Below are 22,103 nucleotides of genomic sequence, written 5' to 3'. Positions count from 1 at the left end.
CTAGAACTTAAGGGGGAATTTAAATATCTATGTTTTTCATTTAAAAGTAAACACATTACATATTTTGGAAAAATTGGAAAGAAAAATAAATTGCCTATTATAAAAACCATATCAGCACTTTAAAAATGCTTTCTTTCAATCTTTTTTTTCTCCTTTTCATCTTTTTTTCCCTTAATTATGAGCAAGGTATAATATAAATTCTTCATTGAAGAATATATTTTTTTTAACATTTATTTATTTATTTTTTGGCTGCATTGGGTCTTCGTTGCTGCATGCGGGATTTCTCTCTAGTCGCGGTGAGCAGGGGCTACTCTTCGTTGCAGTGCGCAGGCTTCTCACTGCGGTGGCTTCTCTTGTTGCGGAGCACAGGCTCTAGGTATGCAGGCTTCAGTAGTTGCAGCACGCAGCCTCAGTAGTTGCGGCACACAGGCTCAGTAGTTGTGGCTCGCAGGCTCTAGTGCACAGGCTCAGTAATTGTGGTGCACGGGCTTAGTTGCTCCGCAGCATGTGGGATCTTCCTGGACCAGGGATCAAACCCGTGTCCCCTGCATTGGCAGGCAGATTCTTAACCACTGTGCCACCAGGGAAGTCCCAAAAGGTTTGAATTTTTGTTTTTGTTTTTTGGCCGTGCTGCAGAGCTTGCAGGACCTTAGCTCCCCAACAAGGCATGGAACCCGGGCCCCTGCAGTGAAAGTGCTGAGTCGTAACCACTGGACTTCCAGGGAATTCCCTGAAGAATATTCTTTAAGATTTTTTTTCCTTCAAGAATTTTCTGTTCTTAGATGTGAGTTTCACATTTTTTACTCAAAGCAACAGGTATTTACTTGGACATCCAGCAAGAGTCTGACCTGGAGCTCCCAGCCAGGAGCTCTGTAATACCCTAGCCTGCCCTGGGGCACCACCCAGAGAGCCAGGGTTACTATGGAGACTGAGCGTAGCATGAAACCTCAGGACAGGTCACAGGTTCAGTCTTCTGAATGCACTGCCCTCAGGGGAGGTGTCCCAGAGGGAACTCTGGGGACTGTAGCTGACTCACTTCTGTCAGCACAGAGGCTCAGACCATGGAGAGCCCCAGGGCAGCCATCCAAAGGACCTAGGATTCTTGGGAAGTTTTCCTCTGGCCACCATAGTGACATGGCTCTGTGGCAGCCTTCTCATGAACCTGTTCCATTTTTCTGCACTGTTTCTTGAAAAGCGCCTTCCCCTCACCAGAAGCCTCTGTGCCTCTACCTTAGAACTAAGATACTCCCTACGAATGCAGTCCCTGCGGGGCCTCCAGAGTCAGACTCCCAACTTTGTCACTTACTAGCTCCGTGACCTGGGTGCCAACTTAACCTCTCAGACCTGTTTCCTCATCTGGAAAATGAGGATAATAATTGTTCATACTCGCAGAGTTGTCAGGAAAAGTAAATAGCCATTTAGTTGAGTACTGAGCACACAGAAAGACCTCAGTGTATGGTGGCTGTTGTTCTCGAAACCTTCTACAGAGAGCTAGTGAAGGAGGGTGTAGAGCAGCTGTCTGTGCAGTGGGTAGCTGGACACCACACGTAAACAACTAGTCATTCACCTGGCATGTCCAAATTCCTGCATCCTCTTAGCTCTGTGCAAGTGCCAGGGGAGCAGAGACACTGCCTGAGTTCTCTCTTGCTCCCCTCACCTCTCTCCCCTCCTTCCTGTGCCATTTCCCAAGAATACAGATGGACCATACCAGGGGTAATACTCAAATTATGTAAAGACTCAGACTGAAGCAATATGGTGCCAGCCATGGAGCTGAAACAGGGTCTTGGGAGCTTCCTGTTGTACCAGGTGTTACCACCTTGTTTCCTGGATTGTGGGGAGGTGAGGGGTCCTAGGACAGGGGCAGGGAAACTGGAGCAATGGAAAGAATACTTAGCAGCCTCTGGGAAAGGGTTCTTTACCAGCTGATATGGAAATATCAGTTTACATTTTAACAACCAATATGGCCAAACCATCAAGTACCAACTGATTTACCCCGAGGTGAGACCCTGGGAAGGTCATTGTGGGACACCCCTGAAGAACACAGAGACCAGAGACTATGTTAAGCCCATCTGGGGCCCATGCCTTGTTGCAGAGTAAGTGAGTTGGGGAAAAGGACTTCATTGCCCAAGAGTCTACTCAAGTGCTACAACTCCCCTATCCATGTCATTCCTTACTGCATGCCTTGCTGACGCAATAGGACGAAGGGACCCAGAAGCTGGATGATCCTAAGTCAAACACCATTGTGAATTTCTGCAGTCGGGTGTCAGGGCTGACAGCCCCAGAGACTGGGCCTGTAAGAAGAATACACCAAACTCATATTGCAGCCCAACACCAGCCCCTTGCATTCATTCAGTCTTTCATTCCACTAATACTCATTAAGTCCACTTCCTGTGGGCTGGGCATACGTCAGTGAGCAAGACCCATAGGGTATCTGCACTCGTGGAGCCAGACATAAAACTATAATACAGGGTGACAAGAGCTACAATAGGGAAAAGAGAGGGTGCTAAGGCAGCAAAGGAGTGCACCTAACCCAGAAGTCTCACTGTAGGAAGTAATGTCTAAGACAAGACTTGAGGGGAGAGTGGAAGCTAGCCAGATGAAGAGGTGGGGGAAGCACGGAGCAGCATGTGCAAAGACCAGAGATTGGCTGAGCCCTCAGGAGAACAAAACAGTTGACCTGGACTTCAATATAATCATGTTAATGTGTCAAGTTTGGGGTGCAATTAATTCTAACACGTGGGCCGGGCTTATTGCTTAACTAGAGAATGGTTTGGGAAGACTGTAACCCTGTAAATCTAAATTTCCAAACCAAAGGTGCAAGGTGGCAGGGACGCCAGGGACAGTGTCGCAAGGGGCTAAGTGCTGGATTTTGGTACTGCATAAACTCAGGTTCAAGTCCCAACTCTACTTCTGAGCTGGGTGACCTTAGCTAAGTTAATTCAACCTCTCTAGGTGGTAATTTCCACATCTGAAAATGGAGAGCAATGCTGGTATCTACTCTGTAATATTCAAATGAGATGGTATATGAAGTCCTCAGCATGGTGAATGGCATGCGGTTGACTCTTATTATTAAAATAGCTTTGTGGAATCCACCCCTAACCTAAACATCATTTTGTGCCCAAGAATCTCAAGTGCTTTTTAGAACAGAAATCCAACCTAATCCAAACAACACAGCTAATGGTTATTGAGAATTTACATAGGCCAGCCCAGTCCTACATGCCTTACATGGGTTACTTTAATTAATCCTCACGAAAACCCAATAATGGAGGTGTTACTGTTTTCCGGGTTTCACAAATTAGGAAACCAAGGCAGAGAGGTTTAGTAACTTGCCTCAGGTCATCTAAGCCTTCAAAAATCCACAACACTGACAATACCAAATGCTGGCAAGGATGTGGAGAAACAGGAACTCTCATTCATTGCTAGTGAGAATGCAAAATGTTATTGCTACCTTAGAAGACAGTTTGGTAGTTTTTGACAAAACTAAGCATTTTCTTCCCATGTAGTCCAGCAATCATGTTCCCTGATGTTTACTCAAACCTATATACACACAAAAACCTGCACACAGATATTTACAAATAACTGCCCAAACTTGGAAGTAACCAAGATGTCCTTCAGTAGGTGAATGGGTAAATTGTGGTACGTCCAGACAATAGAGTATTAGTCGGCGCTAAAGAGAAATGAGCTATCAAGCCATGACAAGGCATGGAAGAAACTTAACAGCATATTATTAAGTGAAAGAAGACAATCTGAAAAGGCTACATACTGCATGATTCCAACTATATGACATAAAAGGCAAAACTACGGAGACAATAAAAAGATCAGTGGTTGCCTATTATGCGAGAAGGAGAAATGAACAGGCAGAACTCAGAGGATTTTAGGGTAGTGCAACTATTCTGTACGATGCTACAGCAGGAGATACATGTCTTTATACATTGTCCAAACCCAAAGAAGGTACAACACCAAGAGTGAACCCCAGCTGGACTATGGCCTTTGGGTGAGAATGATGTGTGAATGTGAGTCCATTGATTGTAACAAATATACACTGTGGTGTAGGATGTCCATAATGGGGGAGGTTGCGGGCGGCAGGGTAGATAAGAACTCTCTGTACTTTCTGCTCAATTTTTCTGTGAACCTAAAACGGCTCTTAAAAATACAGTGTATTAATTAGAAAACCAAATAAAACACAGGCTTCAAATCCAGGAGTTTGGTTCCAGAGCACACCCCTTTAACCACCGCATTATACCATCTCCCAACTTCTAATGGAAGGGCAACCCAACTTTTGATTGAAGTAAAAAAGAAAAAAATATGTACATATAAAGTAAAACAGAGAGGTTGCTGGGTTTTGGAATGTGCCTACTGTTCAGGTTGCCAACCCTCCCTCATCCCTTCTAGAGGGCGGGCAAGGCTCCATAGCTGATGAAGCCGACGGCTGCCTCCCGGGTAGTGTGTGATGAAGAGCACCTGACGTGTGGCGTGAGGCCAGCATCCCCAGCGCCCTTTGGTCTAGAAAACAGCTGTGAGTAATCTGGGGCACCCGGGGCAGAAAGCTTTATCAGCTGGCCTGTCCCAAAGCCGCTGGGAAGACTATCTGCTGGTGCAGCTATGCCTCCAACTGTCCTATTTTTAGAGAAAGGCATTCTTGTCAGGGCTGTTCTTCTGACAAAGGAGCAAGCCAGCTCTGTCCCAAGGTATAGCCGCTGAACAACAAGCCACTTCCACTGGTTTGCCTTAGGGCTCATTTTCTGCAGGTTTGTAGACCACCATCGAAAACTTTTAATCAAAGGACTTGTAAAACGCCAGCTCATTCCCCAGCTGAGAGAAGCCGGTGTGATACTGCTTTCTGCCCCAGGAAGGGAGGCATAAGACATTGTACATAAGGAGGACATAAGACTATTCAAACAATAGCATCTTGCCAACATTTCAAAGAATACCATTTAAGGCCGATAAAGGGACTTTTTTTTTTTTTTTTTTTTTTTTTTTGCTGTAAGGAAGCAAATATCTGCTTGAGAGACCGTAGGATTAATTTATGTTTTAATCATCATGGTGGGAGGAGTTGGGAGAGTAGATAGTGAACCAAAAGGATGTAGAGTTGGCCCAGTCAGTTTTAGGTCTTCCCAACACCAAACCAGGAAGCCAGGTAGGGCCCAGGAATTGAGAGAAACAGCCCCAGAGCTGGCTCAGGGCTCAGCTCACTTGGGCATCTATTAGAACTCCTCAGAATAAACATAACCCAACAGCTAATAATAACATTAACAATAAGAGTATAATAATATTAACCCTTTTCAAGCATCTTCTGTGTGCAAAATACTTTAAACACATTACGGTATTGACTTTGGGACAATCCCATGCTGTAGGTGTTATTACTCCAATTTTGCAGGTAAGTGAACTAAGCCTCAGAGAATTTGTTTACCTTCTGCCCACTGAATGGTAGAGCTGATATGCAAACTTAAATTTTTCTGACTCCAAACCCTATACATCTTCTTTTCATTTGTCATGCTGGCCCCCCTAACTGTCTTGGAGGGGGTTACACAAAAGGAGACTGGGTCAAGCTCTTTGCCGTTTTAACTTAGTGTCCCAGAATTTAAACTGAAGCAAAAACAACGATGTTTTTCTAAGCACAGTTCCCACTCCATTTACCCCACACTTCCCTGCATTTGCAGCTGAGTGATACATGTCTGCTGCCAAGCTTGATGGGGACCTTACGGACCACCTGATCCAACCCTCTTGTCTCCAGAAGAGGGAAAGAAGAGCAAGAAGTTCAACAACTTGCCCAAGGCCATAGAGTAATGCAAACACAGATCTGCAGAGTCCAAGTCTGGAGCCCCTCCCGCAGTATCAACCCCATCCCATCAATACGATCCTAACTGACCAGGACTCAGACTAAGCCCTCCCGTCTCAAAGACACCTGAGATGGAGCAATATTGAGCCCACGCCACTGTTCCTTCCAAAAGTAAATGGGAGAGGGAAGTCCCTGGTGGTCCAGTGGTTAGGACTCCGCACTTTCCCCACTGAGGGCCTGGGTTCGATCCCTGGTCGGGCCAAAAAAACACCTTTTTTTAATTAAAGAAAGAAACTCTCCAACAAGAGAAAAACACAGCCTCTGGGGAGTCCAGGTTGGTTTGTGGCCTTTCAGAGCCAGATGTCTCCAGATCCCCAATCTACTCACATAATATAGTCTTGTAATCACATAACTGCTCTTCTGTCATTCTCTCCTATAAATAGACTTCCTGAGGGAAGCATCACAGATGTCTACAAGCAAAAACTTACGGTTGGTGGCCTTCCATGAACTCCTCCAAGGTCCCTGCTTCTCCAAGATGATGTCTGCTGGACTTAACTTGGATCAAAGAAATCCTGAAAAGATAGAGAAGGATGAGTGAGCTCGTGGTGTCAGTCCCACCGTGTTTCAGTTCATCTCTTTCAACATCAACTCAGCAGTGTGTGGAGGATGGTAGGTGTCAGTCATGGAGAGACGATGTCACAGCCTCCAGCTGCGCCAAGCTTCCCTTAGCTCTCCATGCCATGATGACCTTAAAGACACCAGAGCCACCAGGACCAGTTTCATTGTCCTTGTTCAGTGGTTGCTTGCAACGCTCCAGGCTTTTTGATAGCTCACTGGTTCCCAAAGTTATGAGCTTGTTCCATTAATCCTAGAAGGTTCTACATTGGCAGTAGTTTTAACCATGTGGCTAGAGCTGACCACAAACTTGGGCAAATACTGACATGCCTTAAAGATGTGAGGTGGTATCAACCAAGTATTGATAAGAAAGTTTGCAGTCGGAGGGGGAAAAGTTGACATGTATTAAGCTTCTGTGTTCCTGGTATTTACTGTCATTTAATCTCCACCATGATATTACTATCATCTCCAGTTGATAAATGTAGAAAGACTTTCAAAGAGGTTCAGCAAGTTCCCCAAGGCTAGAAAGACAGGAAACGGTCGAACTAAAATTCCAAACCTAACTGCCAACCCACACACAGCAGACGTCCCCATGGCAGGCAATGCTGGTTTCCTACCTAACCTCTCCTTTCTTCCTTGTTGACAGAATCCTGGTTGCATTGAGGCAACAATGTGCCCAGCTCCAGGTGGCCCCAGAGTTTAGTAGCATCTACCATCCTCTGAAATCACCTCTAGCTACTGGACGGACGCTTGAGCTGCAGCTCAGAATCCGTTTCCTCAGAAACCATCTTACACACAATAGTCAGTAAGACTGCCATCACTGCATCACCAGCACACTTCTGTTCTGTGGGTTAAGACAACCCTTAGAGATTAACCTGGGATATCACCATTTATAGCATAATTTCTACTGGAAAATGCATTAACAGATCTATACACCTGCTACTCTCCTACCCCCCATTCCCTGAGAAAACAAAACACAGCTTCCAAGAGACTTCGTGATTCCTTTATAAGGTTTAAGTTAATTCAAATTTCACAGGTCCAAACCCAAAGCTGCTTTCCTATTACCAGCCCTTTACTTATCAGGAAGATCTAGGAGTATCAAAAATGCCAAAGGACATTCCTGAAAATATACTTAAATATGGGGTATTTCTAGTCAATCTTACCTCTCTTTATTAAATTGAAAGAAAATCTTCCCTACAACTGAAAAAAAAATGTATTCTAGTCAAGAAGATGAAATACTAGCTGTTGTACCCATTTTCCAATTACAGTGATGCATTTCCCTGCAAGAAAACTTCCGGCTTTAGGATAACCCAGGGTAACCTTGGCACTATTGACATTTTGGGCCAGATAACTCTTTGCTGTGGGTGCTGTCCTGTGCATTGGAGAATGTTTAGCAGGGTCCTTGGCCTCTACCTGTCAGATGCCAGGAGCACTCTCTCAGCTGTGACAACCAGAACTGTCTTCAGACATCGCCAGCTGTCTCCTGAAGGGCAAGCCCACCACTAGTTAAAAACCACTGGCAAAGGCTGATAAACTAGAAGGACCTATTTACTCAAAGGGCTGCACTAAACCTTATAGAGCCAGGAAACATGCCAATGAAGTAAGAAGGACTGAGGCATGTTCTGATAGCAAATCCTACTCTGTAAAGCAGGGGGCAGATGGTCACTGAAATGGCCTTAGGCTGTAATCACGAGTAAGGCCCGTTCGTTATCCAGGGCCGTCAAGAAACACAGCTTCAGAGAGCGTATCCCTCATTGCTGGTTCGTAGGGATTGAGTCCCCTCAAGGTCCATCTTCCTGGCTTTGGTTCCTTTCACTCACACACAGGCTATAAAAAGGCTGCCTTTCCTACTTCTGTTCATTTCCCCCTGGCTCTCCACCCGTGAGTTGTGAATCGAGTTGATGGAACTCCTTCAGGGTTTGTGTTTCACTTCACTGCTCACTTCTGAAGCCCCCTTTCTCAGAATAATTGTCTTAGCTCAGCAATGCTACTGAACAGGTTCCAGCAGTTCGACATTGAGTGAGAATCTAATCAACTTCACAGAGTACTTTGGGAGACTTCTCTGGAATCCAGCTGTGGGCAAGTCCACAGAGCAGGCACATTTCATAGTGGTAGGCTGAACTCTCAGGGGAAATCTTCGTCTTCATCCCAGCATTGTGCTCTAGGAAAGCACAAAATTGGAGTTTATCCTACAGGTTGCCAAGCAAATATGAGCTCCTTTCCAGGTTTTTCCAACCCTGTGTATATCTTGTTAACTATTCTCAATAAATTCTGAGTCTTTCTCAGAGCCACTCTCTTTTACCTCAGTGATCATCGATGGTAAGGGAAAAAAATCTATGGATTCATAAATATATTAAGTCATTGGCTACCAGCAATTTGAGTTTACATTATCAAACTGAGAGTAATACATTACTCATTCTTTCATTCAAATGCTCCAGGAAGGCAGGGAATTCTGTCCTTATTTGTTGAGTAAATTAATGCCCACTTCGTTTGAGGTGCTGTCGTTAGTGCTAAGCATTCAACAGTGAATAGGATTGGCACAAGCCCTGCCTTCAGGCAGGTCTCCTGCAGCAAGAGAACTAAGAAGTAGGGCTTCCCTGGTGGCGCAGTGGTTGACAGTCCGCCTGCCGATGCAGGGGACATGGGTTCGTGCTCCGGTCCGGGAGGATCCCACATGCCGCGGAGCGGCTGGGCCCGTGAGCCATGGCTGCTGAGCCTGCGCGTCCGGAGCCTGTGCTCCGCAATGGGAGAGGCCACAACAGTGAGAGGCCCGCGTACCACAAAAAAAAAAAAAAGAGAACTAAGAAGTAAATAAAACAATCACAAATTGTGGTAAGAGCTAAGTGGAGAGAAACTGGGGAGTGGAAGCAGCCAGCTCAAATAAGGTGGTCAGGGAGATCCTCTTTGAGAAAATACCCATTAAGCTGAGACCTGAAGAACAGGAGCTGGCCTGAAAAGATTTTCAAGGGAACACACACACATACACACACACACACACACACACACACACACACACACTACATACATGCAAACCACATATATACATATAAATACACATACACACTTGCAGGGATGCACACATACACACACCTATACATACATGTGCAATACATTCATACATACATACCCACATAAATACACACACATACAGATATGCACATATACACACACACAAACATACACCCTTTGGTTCAAGGGAACCTGCAGCCCTCACCCCAAATGTTATCTTTAAAAACCCTTCCCTGAAAGTTATCAGGGAGTTTGGGTCTTTTGAGCATGAACTGCCCATTCTCCTTGCTTGGTCCTGCAGTAAGCACTTACGTTCCTTCACCACAACTTGGTGTCAGTAGGTTGGCTTTGCTGCAGGGAGGGCAAGCAGACCGAAGTTCAGTTTGGTAACAAGGGCAGGACAAACCCAGACAGCAGAAAAAATCCACTAGAAAGGGTTAAATGATTTCAACTCCCACAGGCGGAGCCTCAGTGGGAAGGGGTCTCCGGGACTGCCCTTCTGCTCTGTCAGTAAGAAGGATGGGATCCTTTCTGCCTTGGAAACCGGCTTTCTGGGGAATCCTGGTGTTGAAATCCAGTGGAAGGAGAGGGGAGGGAGAACAGGGCTCCTGGAAAGGGGAACCATCTGCAGAGCAACAAGAACCACACAAGCAATGGGATATTCAGATCTGCCTGGTATTTTCGGTCTGGGCTGCCCCCCAGGAAGTGCCCAAATGAGGTTTCCCATCTGCTTTGGGTCTTTACTGTGCAAATTGAGAAAATGCAATCTGGAGACAGCCCTCAAAGGGCTGCTGACAGCTGTTTGGGGGAGAAAAAGAATGGCTACAAAGAGAGCGAGGAGAAAGTGAGACAGGACAGCCTGCCAGGGAGTGGGAATAGGAAAACGGCGGGGAGCTGGGGCAGGGTGGCCGCACCATCTCCCGTAGCCCCTGGAACAGTATGGAGGCAGTGCTCAGGGAGAGCGCCTCGGTGGGAGATGGAGGAGGGAAAGGCAGGCAGAGGGAGTCTTAAGAAGAAATGCTGGGCATCGTGAAAGTGATCTGTCCTCTGTCAGTTTCCCAAGTGACTATGATAAAGATTTAAATTGGGTTTCATTATTTTGGGATGCTGTATGACTTTTTTTTTTTGATGCAACACCATGTGAAAACAGGGTCCCAGGTTACCTTGGCTTTATTGTGTAAGCATACAATTGCCTCTCATCAGATACTTAGTCTATCCATTCCGGTAATTCACATACACTTACCAAGTGCCAACTGTGTGTCTGTCCTGTTCAAGATGCTGGGCAAACATTCCCAGAAGTCTTCCAAAACCCCAGCTCTACTTCAGCTGACAGGGGGTCGCTAAGCCACGCACTCGCTCAGGTTGTAGGCAGCTTGTAGGCAGAGGACACATTTGCAGCTCACTCACTCTTCAATGAGCCCAGCACAGTGTCTTAAGAAAGCACAGCAATAATACCTGCTCATGGTTAGTAAGTCAGATGCTGTGCTAATTACTTTAAGTACATTATCTTATTTAATCCTCGCAGTAACTCAATGAGGTGGAGCCCAAGGTGATTCCCATTTCTCCTCATGGGAATTCTCCTCATTCCCAAGATGAGGAGACCAAGGCACAGAAACTTTGCCCAAAGCCCCCAAACTAATAAATAACAGAGTCCAGGTTCAAACTGTACAAGGTCTCTTTAATGCCAAAACCTTTTTGCTTTTAATACTAAACTGTACTGCCATCTCATAAACCATAATAAGATAGTAAAAGTCAGAATTAATCATAAATCTAAATTATAGATTATAGTAATATGAAATCTTTTCTTTTTTCCTTTTAAGTACATAACAGAACCAGGCTAACAAAATGCTACCTAGCAGGAGTCCTGTTTTGATAGATTGCTTTCATTTCATTTCAATAAACGTTTACTAGTAACTGATGGAAATAGTTCTTACCCATTAATGTTTAATTGACATACCATTTTCCCCAAGTAGTATTGTCATCTGCTGATACAGCTGTCACACTGAATGTTCCTGGATTCTTTTGAAGGCCTTAAGATTATAATGCTTCCATTCAGTCTTTTAACATTACACAATTGTTTAGGAAACTAGCCATGTTCCAGCTCTGGGAAATCCACATATATTCCATATTAAGTAAGTCTGCTTTAATAAACTGCTCCAATAGTCCTGTAGATATAGGAAGAAAAATTAACTGTGCAAGGTCAGACAGCCACGGGAGGGTCAGAGTTAAAACTACAGGCTAGTTGTGATGGGTATCTGTGATTCTTTTCGGCTGTCAGTATACAACTCACCTTCCTGTGTTTGGGGAATTTCTCACCTTAGGAATCTTGGTGGTGGAAAAAGGCCACCCCCCATCACAAAATCCAAAACCTCAACCTTAGCCTCTCTTACGTTAGGGTGTGCATGTGGCCAGTGAGATCTCTCCATCAGATTCAACTGCCAGTGATGCAAAGAAGCAGGGCCTATGAAAAATCCCTTCGGGGGGTCAGGGGGAACGTGGCTACATTCAGGTTTAGGGGTAGCGTTCAGCACCAGGGAGTCAAAGGGAGAAGTAGAGGGGCTGAGCCCAGGGGTGCCAGTTCTGCACTGAGTTAGGACATGATCCTGGCTGCAGCATCCAAGCCAGGTTCCTCAGGGCACCCAGGGAGTCTGTGAGCATCCTAACACCTTGTCATAAATTCCTGTTCACTGAATCATCCAAAGATGTTTTTTTTTTTTATTGCATTGCAATTAAGAACCCTAATACTAGAACTGAACCTGGAAGCATCCGAAGACCCGACATCACTTAGTTCTAGACAAAATTTTTGTGCAGACACCCCAGTGGAGGAGTCTGGAGTCAAAACCAACAGGTGCCCATGGTCAGGCAGGAGTCTAGGCTTGGTTTCAGGCTTGAGGAGGATAAGCTTGCTTCTGGATCACTCTTCTTGAAGGCCCAGGACTCTGGCAGTGGACACCCTTCTCAGCATCCGGCACCATGGTCCCCATGAATTTTAACAAAGGAAAAGCCAGCTGTACCTCAAAGCTAATTACTGGAACACAATTCACTTTATGTTTTCTGTTTTCAAGAGTTTTCTGGATGTCTCTTGCAACATGGATTGTCTTTTCATTGGGATGTGTATATCTGTGCACGAGAGTGTGTTCTCCTTTTGATATAGGCTGTTCTTCTAGGGGCCACTTTGCTAATTTTATACCAGCTTACCATGGGTACTGAATCCAGTAGAGTGTAGTGAAGATCAGCCATATTCTTCCTATCTCACACACACTCCTTGCGTATTCCTACCCCAAGCCCTGGAGAGCAGCTTGGGCAGATCCTACAGCTTTCTTGACACTTTCAGATAGTTAAAAGTTTAGTCAAGTCTACCTCAACATTTTAACATCTCATCCAATTTCAAACTTATTTCTGCCCAGCTGAGGCCTGGCCTGTGGCTTGAGGACCGACAAAGAGAAAGCAGTTGGCACTGGAGGTAGGATACACAGTCTTTTCTTTTACTCCCTAGGCTCCCTCTCCCCTCCCCTCCCCCTAGATCCCCTGGGGGTTGGGTCCAGCAGGAGAGAGAGGTGATTTCCTTCACTCCAGATGCACAGTTTTAGTTCTCCTTTGGTGGAAACTGGCCTTCTGTCATGGCAGATATTCAAATGCTGGCTGGTTCCTGGAAGTTCTTTTGGGACCCTCCACCCTCCCCTGGCACAGCAATGCACCCTCCTGCCAGCGGCTCACAGAACTCCGGGAAACACTTAGGTTTACCAGTTTGTTAAAGAATATGATAAAGGATATAGATGAAAAATCAGATGAAAAGAAACATTGAGCGAGGTCTGGAAGGGTCCTGAACACAGGATCCTCTGTTCCCGTGGCATTAGGGTGTGTTATCCTCCCAGTGTGGATGTGTTCACCCACTTGGAAGTTCCCGGAGCCCCCTAGTACTGGGATTTTATGAGACTTCCCTCACGTAGGCATGAACCATCATTAACTCTATTTCCAGCCCCTCTGCCTTCTCTGGAGGATGGCGGAGCGGGAATGAACATTCCAAGCTTCTAATCATGACTTGGTCTTTCGAGTGACCAGCCCCTATCCAGTAGTCACCCGGGAGCCCACCCCGAGTTGCTCATTAGAACAAATATGATCCTAGTGTTCTTATCACTTAGGAATTTACAAGGGTTTTAGGAGAGCTGTGTCTGGATGGGTTCAAAGACCAAATATTAGAACAAGGGATGCTCCTAGTGGTCTTATCACACAGGAAATCACAAGGGTTTTACGAGCTCTGTACCAGGAAACAGGGGTAGAAACCAATATATATATTTTCTATTATCTCACAAGTGCCTACATTTTAGGGTTGTAAGAATTAAGTGAGCTAATAATACTGTAAGCAGCACACAAGTGTTAGAGTTAACTCTCTGAAGATACTGTAGTAAAATTAGTTAAGAATTTCCTCTGCTCTGTCCATCGTTTTTGTTTGATTTCTTTTACTCTGCTTATTTCAATCTCCACCTCTCACAGAGGCAGCTTGTCTCATGTGTGGTTATCCTTAGCCACCTGCTCATATTTAGGGGTTGGCATTAAAGTGCTGAGTGGAAGTGTGTGTGAGGGTAGTTTGTCAACTGGTGTGACCTAACTCCACTCTGATAGAACTGTATACTCTGTGAGATCAGGATCCTATCTATCTTGTTAGCCACCAGATTCCCTGCATCTAGAACACAACAGGTGCTCAATAGATATTTGATGTTATTCTTAAACCTCTCTAAGCCTCAGTTTTCTCATCTGAAAATTTAGGATAAAAAATATTTACCTGGCAGGAGTTTTGAGAAAAGACAGTGTATGTAAAGCACAAGTTCAGTGCTTAGCACTTAGTTATAAATAATAATGGGTAGCAATCATTATTATTGTTATCATTTTTAGGGACATCAGGGCAGCAGCTTCATGACCATTTGTGGTCACCACTGACCATGCTAAATATAGAGCCAAAGCACAGTACCTGTTGAGAGGCTAGTTATTACAGGACAAATCAGCAAAGCAAAGAGAGGGCTTAAGATAAGCCCTTGACGTTTAATGTTTAGAAAGTCCAAGGACACTGGCTTTAGTCATGACTGAGAAGAAAGAAGGTGGGTAGTGATGCCGCACTGCCAAATAGCTCTGTAGAATGGTCATTCACATGGAATGCTCCTGTATTGCTCTGTTCAGTCTATTATAAGCAATTTAGCAGTAAAGGCACTGGAGGAGGCTAAATGGTGCATGAAGCCTTCCCCTCAAACCTGGCACTCTATCCAGACAGCAGGCAGGCTGCTAGAAATGGAAACCCATTTCTTCTGGAAATGGAAACAATCCGTTTCTTTTGGAATAGAGTTTTTGAAAGTAATATATGTATATAGTTAAAAAAAATCAAACAATACAAGAGGGTGTAAATGGAAGAGTCAGCATTCCTATCACCCCCAAACCTTCAGGCAGATTTCCCAGAGATAATCACTGTTTTGTCTTACAGATACTTTTAGGCATATGCAAGAATATGTGTATTTTTCCCCAGATGGAATGGTAAAAAGAGTTCTGAAACTTGTTTTTTTGCCCTTTATTTATCCTTAATATCTTTGCACATCAGTATATAAGGATTTATCTCATTTTTAACAACTACTCTATTCATTAAGATAAGTTAAGAGATAAGCCCCCAGATCTCCACGCTTAACACAATTGAAGTTTCTCATTTACCTCAATCCAACTGGTGGTAGTGTGTGTGGGAGGGGAGGTGTTCTGACCCTAGCACTTATTCAAAGATCCAGGATACCCAGGACTTCCAACATATGACTTCCACGTACTTGGTGGCTTCTAAGGTCACCCTGGGTATTAGATGGGGAAAGTGTGTGGAGGAAGGTGAGGTTTGTTCTAAATGAACCAGGCCTAGAAATGTTTTATACCACTTCTGCTCACTTTCCATTGGCCAGAACTAGCCTGACTGCCCTAGACTAGTACTAGGAAATGTCCCAGATGGACAGCTTCTTCCCACAGTAACTCAGCTCCATGGAAGGAAGCTCAAACCTTTGAGGCAGTGAGCCACATCCCACACAGACACATTGTAGGAATACACCCTCACTAAGCTTTAGAAGGCTGATTTTCCTCTTCTCTTTCTTGTTTTTCTACTTGTCTTTTGTCAAAGGCAAATTTTTTTAAGTGTAGAAAACTACTAACTGGTAAGAATGAAGAAATAAGAAAACGGACACTTGTGGAGCGTATACACTCATTCAGATCTGGTGGGGTTAGGGGGGAGACACTACCAATGAAAAGCCTTTAAAGAATGCATATCTTTGACCCAGTAACACTTCTAAGGACATTTCCTAAAGAAATTAGTGGATAACTGCTCACGCTGTATGTACAAGGATATTTATAATAGCGACACATTGTAAGCAACCTAGATGCCCAACAACAGACCTGTTTAAATTACAGTGCATCCATATAATGGAATGCTTTGCAGGTGTTTAAAATAATTGCATGGATACCTGCAAACATAAAAATATGTCCATATGTTCTGATAAAAAACAAGACTCCTAAACAGTGTATGTTTTTTTTAAACAAATTGATTATGTGTAGCAAAAGGCTGGAGGACATCTGTTAAATAAAACGTTTACAGTGTTTATCCCTGGTGGGTGTAACTATTGTTGTTCTCACTTTCTTCTTTTCCACCTTTATGTAATGTCTCAACGTTTTATCATTAGAAAAAAACAGTGAAGCTATTTTCCGTTTGAAACAAACAAACAAAAAAATGTAGATAAAGAGGACTGGGGCTTAGGTGACTGAAAGCAAGTATGTGAGACCCCGCCTTCAGGACCCTGCCTGTCACCCAACACTCAAGTTGCTATCAGGAGCACTTCTCTCTGTTGCAGTGACTGGCTTCTGTCACGCAATCCCCAGGTTATAAAGAGAGGGGAGGACAGGCCTCAGGGCAGAGGCAGCAGCCCCAGGGTCGGCGGGCTGCGGCTTGCCATGGGGAACACCATCAGGGCCCTCGTGGCCTTCGTCCCGGCTGACCGCTGCCAGAACTACATGGTCAGAGACCTCCAGGAGATGCCGCTGGACAAGACAGTGGATCTGAGCGGGAACATGCTCCGTCGCTTCCCCGTGCACGTGTGCTCCTTCCAGCAGCTGGCCAAGCTCTACCTGAGTGACAATCGCCTCAACAGCCTGCCTCCGGAGCTGGGGCAGCTGCAAAATCTGCAAATCCTGGCCCTGGATTTCAACAACTTCAAGGCTCTGCCCCAGGTAGTATGTACCTTGAAACAGCTCTGCATCCTCTACCTGGGCAACAACAAACTCTGCGACCTCCCCGGTGAGCTGAGCCTGCTCCAGAATCTCCAGACCCTGTGGGTCGAGGCCAATTACCTCACCCAGCTGCCAGATGTGGTGTGTGAGCTGAGTCTCCTTAAGACTCTGCATGCTGGCTCCAACGCCTTGCGTCTGCTGCCAGGCCGGCTCCGGCGCCTCCGGGAGCTGAGGACCATCTGGCTCTCAGGCAACCTGCTGACAGACTTCCCCCCTGTGCTGCTTCACATGCCTTCCCTGGAGGTGATCGATGTGGACTGGAACAGCATCCGCTACTTCCCCAGCCTGGCCCACCTGTCAAGCCTGAAGCTGGTCATCTATGACCACAATCCTTGCAGGAATGCGCCCAAGGTGGCCAAAGGGGTGCGTCGCGTGGGAAGATGGGCGGAGGAGACCCCAGAGCCTGACCCCAGAAAAGCCAGGCGCTACGCACTGGCCAGGCAGGAAAGCCAGGAGGCACAAGTGCCTGCCCTGCCTCCTCTACTTCCGCCTAGCAACTCCTGAGAAGCTTCAGGTGTAGTTCAATGCCAAGGACCCAACTCCAGCATCTTCTGGAGACCTCTCCATTAGAATGCAAAGGACTTCTGCAGGACAGGTGGGGCAGCTCTGCCAGTGGAAAATGGAATAGTCAAATGAAATGCCTACCTCACACCAAGAAGAAAATACTCAAGGCCAACATCTCTCCCAGAAGAAATTGTGTGCTATAGGTGGCATGACAACTTCTTTGCAAGAAAATCACCCTCTGAGCAGGTATTTTGAAACACTTAAGAGCAAGAAAGGCTGGGACCCTTTGGCCTCCTCCAGTCTCCAGGAGTGGCTGGTCATGAGGCCAATGAGCCCCTCAAACAAGGTATTTGTTACAGAGCTCATCTAAAAGTTCAGGGGGCTTGTCTCCACCCCTTTGCAGGATGTATTTTCTTACTATGAATGACCATAATGGTAAGAAGACATTACCGATTCAGGCCACTTAAAAATGACATGTCTACCTAGTCAGTCCGATTCAGACTCTTCGTTGTTGCAAAGGCTCAAGATGAAGCTTTTCCCCTGAAATTTAGTGGCTGCTGAGAAGACACCCCGGCTGGGAATGCCCCCTGGTGGAATCCAGCTGCCACTTTAAAACTTGACAGTGGTTCATGCTGATTTCGCTCATTTTCCTTGACCCACCTGTAGACTGTCACGGGCAATGCTGAAAGTCATCTAGAAAACAGAATCTCTCCTTGGCAGTGAGGTCACATCAAAATCAAGCCTCGTTGTGAATGGCTGCCTCTGTGGAGCAGAGCCCTCCTGTTTACTCACATAATGAACCAGAATTGAATTGAATCTCTTGCCATGCAGGGCATTTCCAGAATCATATTAGGTTAAAAGTTGTAGGTGAGAAATCTGTTCGCTTGCAACAACCATTTGGAAATTGGAATTGCAGGTTGTGGTATATATAGGAAGTGTCTGCCTCTTCAGCCTCAGTATCTCTGCCCTTGCTCTGGTTTGATTTTTGTAGATAAAATCTTTTGATGGTCGGTGTATAAACCTAGGTAGTCAGGCCGCTATTTCTCTGAAGGATGTTAATCATGACCTTTTCTTCTCCCCATGAATACATCAATTTTAAACAAACTGCTGTCAGTGGGTAGTTTAATAACACAATCCTTTATGTTCTTGAACCCTTTCAGTAGTCAAGGACACAAAAGTGTCATCTTAACTAAAACATACTGAATTTAGCTTTTAAAAAGTACTTTTGCCATAAAAGCATCTTAACCCAGCAAAGTTTGGTTCTAAAATGACATTATACAGCAGACTATTTTCATGTTTTCCTACCACAATTATTTCTTGCTAAACCTGAGGAAGAAAAAGTTTCATGGTTTCACATAATCTCTTCCTGTCACCACCTCCCAGTCTGTAGAGTATCTACAACCCATTGATCAGACTGCTAAAGGGTCCTTTTAATCACTAAATTGTCAAATACTTAACTCCTTTAATAATGAGTCCAGATTTCTATTAGACAGCTAGGATTCAGTCTATTTACTCACTCCTAATGACTGCAATTACACTATACTCAGTTGATACTAGAAACTTTCTGCCAACAAGACTGCCTCCTGAGCTGAATCACAGCTCATCCTTCACAATGGCTACGATTTTCTTTTGACCCTCTCTTCCCCCTCCTAAGATTACGGGGCCCATCTTTTCCAAGGAAGCCATAAGCTGTAGCTATTGACCTACAGAATTTTCATCTAATGAGCTAACTAGTCTGAAACAGATATCAATTATAAACATTCTGACACAAAATTAAACTGTTTTGTTCTAAAATAATCAATACACAACAAATAAACACTTCTTAAACAACATCGTTAAGTGTTCACCATGAATTTTGCTGTCCAAGTTTTCACTATAGGATTTCAATCAATTTTATAAATTGACTACGTAAGTGCATATTTACATTTCCATAACCCTCTGATGTTTTCTTGAAATTCTAACGTAATTATAAACTTAAAAAGGGAAAAATGCTGAAGCACCAAAAGTTAACTTCTTTTATTTGGTGCACCACACGACCTGCGAAAATCTTAGTTCCCCAACCAGGGATTGAACCCGGGCCATGGCAGTGATAGCGCCGAGTCTTAACCACTGGACCACCAGGGAATCCCCAACATTTTTACTTTTAAAAGTTCTGAAACCCAAAGTGCATCAGAGGAAAATCTCTTCCAGAAGTTCATGTAGGATTTTAGCTTCCACAAATATGAATGATGCCGGGGCTTCCCTGGTGGCCCAGTGGTTGAGAATCTTCCTGCCAATGCAGGGGACACTGGTTCGAGCCCTGGTCTGGGAGGATCCCACATGCTGCGGAGCAACTAGACCCGTGAGCCACAGCTACTGAGCGTGCGCGTCTGGAGCCTGTGGTCCGCAACGGGGGACTGCGACAGTGAGAGGCCTGCGCACCGCAATGAAGAGTGGACCCTGCTTGCCGCAACTAGAGAAAGCCCTCGCACAGAAACGAAGACCCAACACAGCCAAAAATAATAAAAAAGTGCTCCAATAATCTAAAGGAGTTATATATATATATATAAAAAAATGAATGATGCCAACTAAAATCTTTAACGTGGATTCTAAGGACATTCCCAAGGTTTTTGTCCTAAAACAATACTAAGTTTGCAATTTCACACTTGAAAAGTCAGCTTGTACTCTAAAAATCAACTACTCAACTTTAACTAAAAGCCCATATCTTACACACAGTAACCTGGAGGCAGTGTACTACGATGGTTAAGAGCATGACGCTTCAAACTACCTGAGATCACATTCTACCTTTGTATATTTACTGGTCAGTTACCTACCTGTGTGCCTCAGTTTTCTCATCAGTAAGGTGGTAACAGTTTCTGTCTCTCAGGGCCCCGTTAGGTTTAAACAAATTACTGTGTATGAAGTGCATGGAACAGTGATTGGCAGGTGATGGCTAATGTTTACTTAACATGTTCTTTTACTAAGTGTTATACGATGGCAGTACAATACTTATATTTACCGTACAATCAGTACAACTCCTTGTTTGAAGGAAAAAAATGTAAGTAGCAATTAAACAAAAAAAGCTTTTTCTCAGAATTTTCAATATTATCTCCAGTCTTGAATATAAGAAATATAACTGCAAAGTGGTCAAACACTTCTGGTTTACATATACAGGAAAACACAGATAAGATTACCAAGGATTCATTTTTTTAAACATCTAAACGAATATACTTTGCCCTCTGCCTGTTATGCTAGAATTTGCAAAATCACCAAAGTACATGAAAATGTGAGACTATTCCTTGGCACTAAACCCATTCGTGTCATGAGGGCAAGAGACATGAGACTGAAGACACGGGTGTGTGTCTGCTAGATAATTTACTGCCTTTGCCACTGTAACAAAAAAGATACACCTTGTACTCTATCTTAGAAAGAATATTAATGCCATTAAAAAACAAGTTTACATGCTTTTCCCCCTTTCTGGACTGTCCACTTCTGAGAACACGAAACAGGTGATATTTATCTTTGAATCCCCAGTGGCTGGTATAATTCGACCACATTACTTGAATTTTGGAGATTTTTTTTTTTTTTTGCGATACGGGGGCCTCTCACTAAAAAAGGTCCCTGAGAGGGAGTTCCCTGGTGGCCTAGTCGTTAGGAGTCCAGGCTTTCACTACCATGGCCCGGGTTCAAGCTGAGATCCCACAAGCCACGTGCAAAAAAAAAAAAAAAATGTCCCTGAGAGCAGAGATTACATTTTATTCATTTTGTATACCTGGCATGTCGTGTGCTAACTGGAACATGGCACAGCACATAATAAATGACCGGTAAATGAATGAGGAATGTGATACACATGAGAAACTGCTGCTTCTGGAATTCCGTGGTAGTCCAGTGGTTAGGACACGGCGCTCTCACTGCCAGGGGCCCAGGTTCGATCCCTGGTCAGGGAACTAAGATCTGGCAAGCTGCAGCGTGGCCAAAAAAAAAAAAACCACTGCTTCAAGTAAATTTGATAAGCTCATTCTAACTTGACCAGTATGTGCAAAATTCTTTAAAAGAATAAATTCTTGTCTATACATAATTTCAACAACTGGAAAATTGCACTTGGGGTGGTTGTGGCCTCTCCCGTTGAGGAGCACAGGCTCCAGACGCGCAGGCCCAGCGGCCACGGCTCACGGGCCCAGCCGCTCCGCGGCATGTGGAATCACCCCAGACCGGGGCACGAACCCGCGTTCCCCGCATTGGCAGGCGGACCCCCAACCACTGCGCCACCAGGGAAGCCCTGAATTTTGGAGATTTTATCCTGCACCAAGGCCACAGGACAGGGGGACACACTGACACTTACGGAGCACTACTGTAGGTCAGGCACTATCCTCAGGGTCTTGTGTAGATTTATTCATATAGTCTTTTCAATACCTCTTTGAAAGAGGTGTTATGTACCACTCAGAATTTTAAAATCTTTACTCTTTATTCATATTGGGAATCAACAACGTTCTACAATAATACTATGATTAAAAAAAGGTTAAGTCCTCTTTACATTTCTGCTCTAGTAATACTCTAAAACACCAGAGTAGGTACAAGACAAGGCAGACTTCGGAAAAGTATTTCATACAAAGTATCCTATTAACTTCTATGAGTCACGGTCCTGACAAGAAAATGCATTCACCTCAAACGATTTACAAAGAGACTTTTCACAAAGGAACTGTTACTAAACAGAATTAAGGGGAGAAAGATCAGGGTAATACAAGTGATTGTATTTGGCATGAGTCACAGCAGCCGCCAGCCCCACCCATAAGGCTGAGTGAAAGTGGGAACAGAAATGTTACCAAAATGCAGTAAGAGCTGAGTCATGAAAAGAGGGCTTGCCCAGAGAGCTATACTGGTAGGTCTCACAGGGATGCAGCCAATTCCAGAGACAAAG

At 44.6% G+C, this 22,103-nt stretch overlaps 2 protein-coding genes across 2 annotated transcripts in view; one reads left to right on the top strand and one right to left on the bottom strand.

The window, feature by feature from the left end:
* The window catches only part of RAB3IP (RAB3A interacting protein), a 167,626-nt gene extending 155,976 nt beyond the window's left edge, over nucleotides 1–11,650 (bottom strand). Inside the window, exons 1-3 of the mRNA XM_049694991.1 lie at nucleotides 11,361–11,650; nucleotides 10,647–10,858; nucleotides 6,268–6,351 (exon numbers count right to left, since the gene is read on the bottom strand). Coding sequence (XP_049550948.1) covers nucleotides 6,268–6,351; nucleotides 10,647–10,693 — 131 coding nt within the window. The 5' untranslated portion in view covers nucleotides 10,694–10,858; nucleotides 11,361–11,650. The remainder of the gene's footprint in view (nucleotides 1–6,267; nucleotides 6,352–10,646; nucleotides 10,859–11,360) is intronic.
* A 4,101-nt stretch (nucleotides 11,651–15,751) lies between these two features.
* LRRC10 (leucine rich repeat containing 10) lies at nucleotides 15,752–17,348 on the top strand. The gene has a single exon (XM_004281882.3). It carries the CDS (start codon nucleotides 16,367–16,369, stop codon nucleotides 17,204–17,206), a length of 840 nt encoding a protein of 279 aa, XP_004281930.1. The 5' UTR covers nucleotides 15,752–16,366; the 3' UTR covers nucleotides 17,207–17,348.
* Nucleotides 17,349–22,103: the final 4,755 nt, after the last annotated feature.

Source organism: Orcinus orca, chromosome 11 (assembly GCF_937001465.1).
Source record: "Orcinus orca chromosome 11, mOrcOrc1.1, whole genome shotgun sequence".
Taxonomy (NCBI): domain Eukaryota; kingdom Metazoa; phylum Chordata; class Mammalia; order Artiodactyla; family Delphinidae; genus Orcinus; species Orcinus orca.
This window is presented reverse-complemented; position numbering and strand designations above follow the sequence as displayed.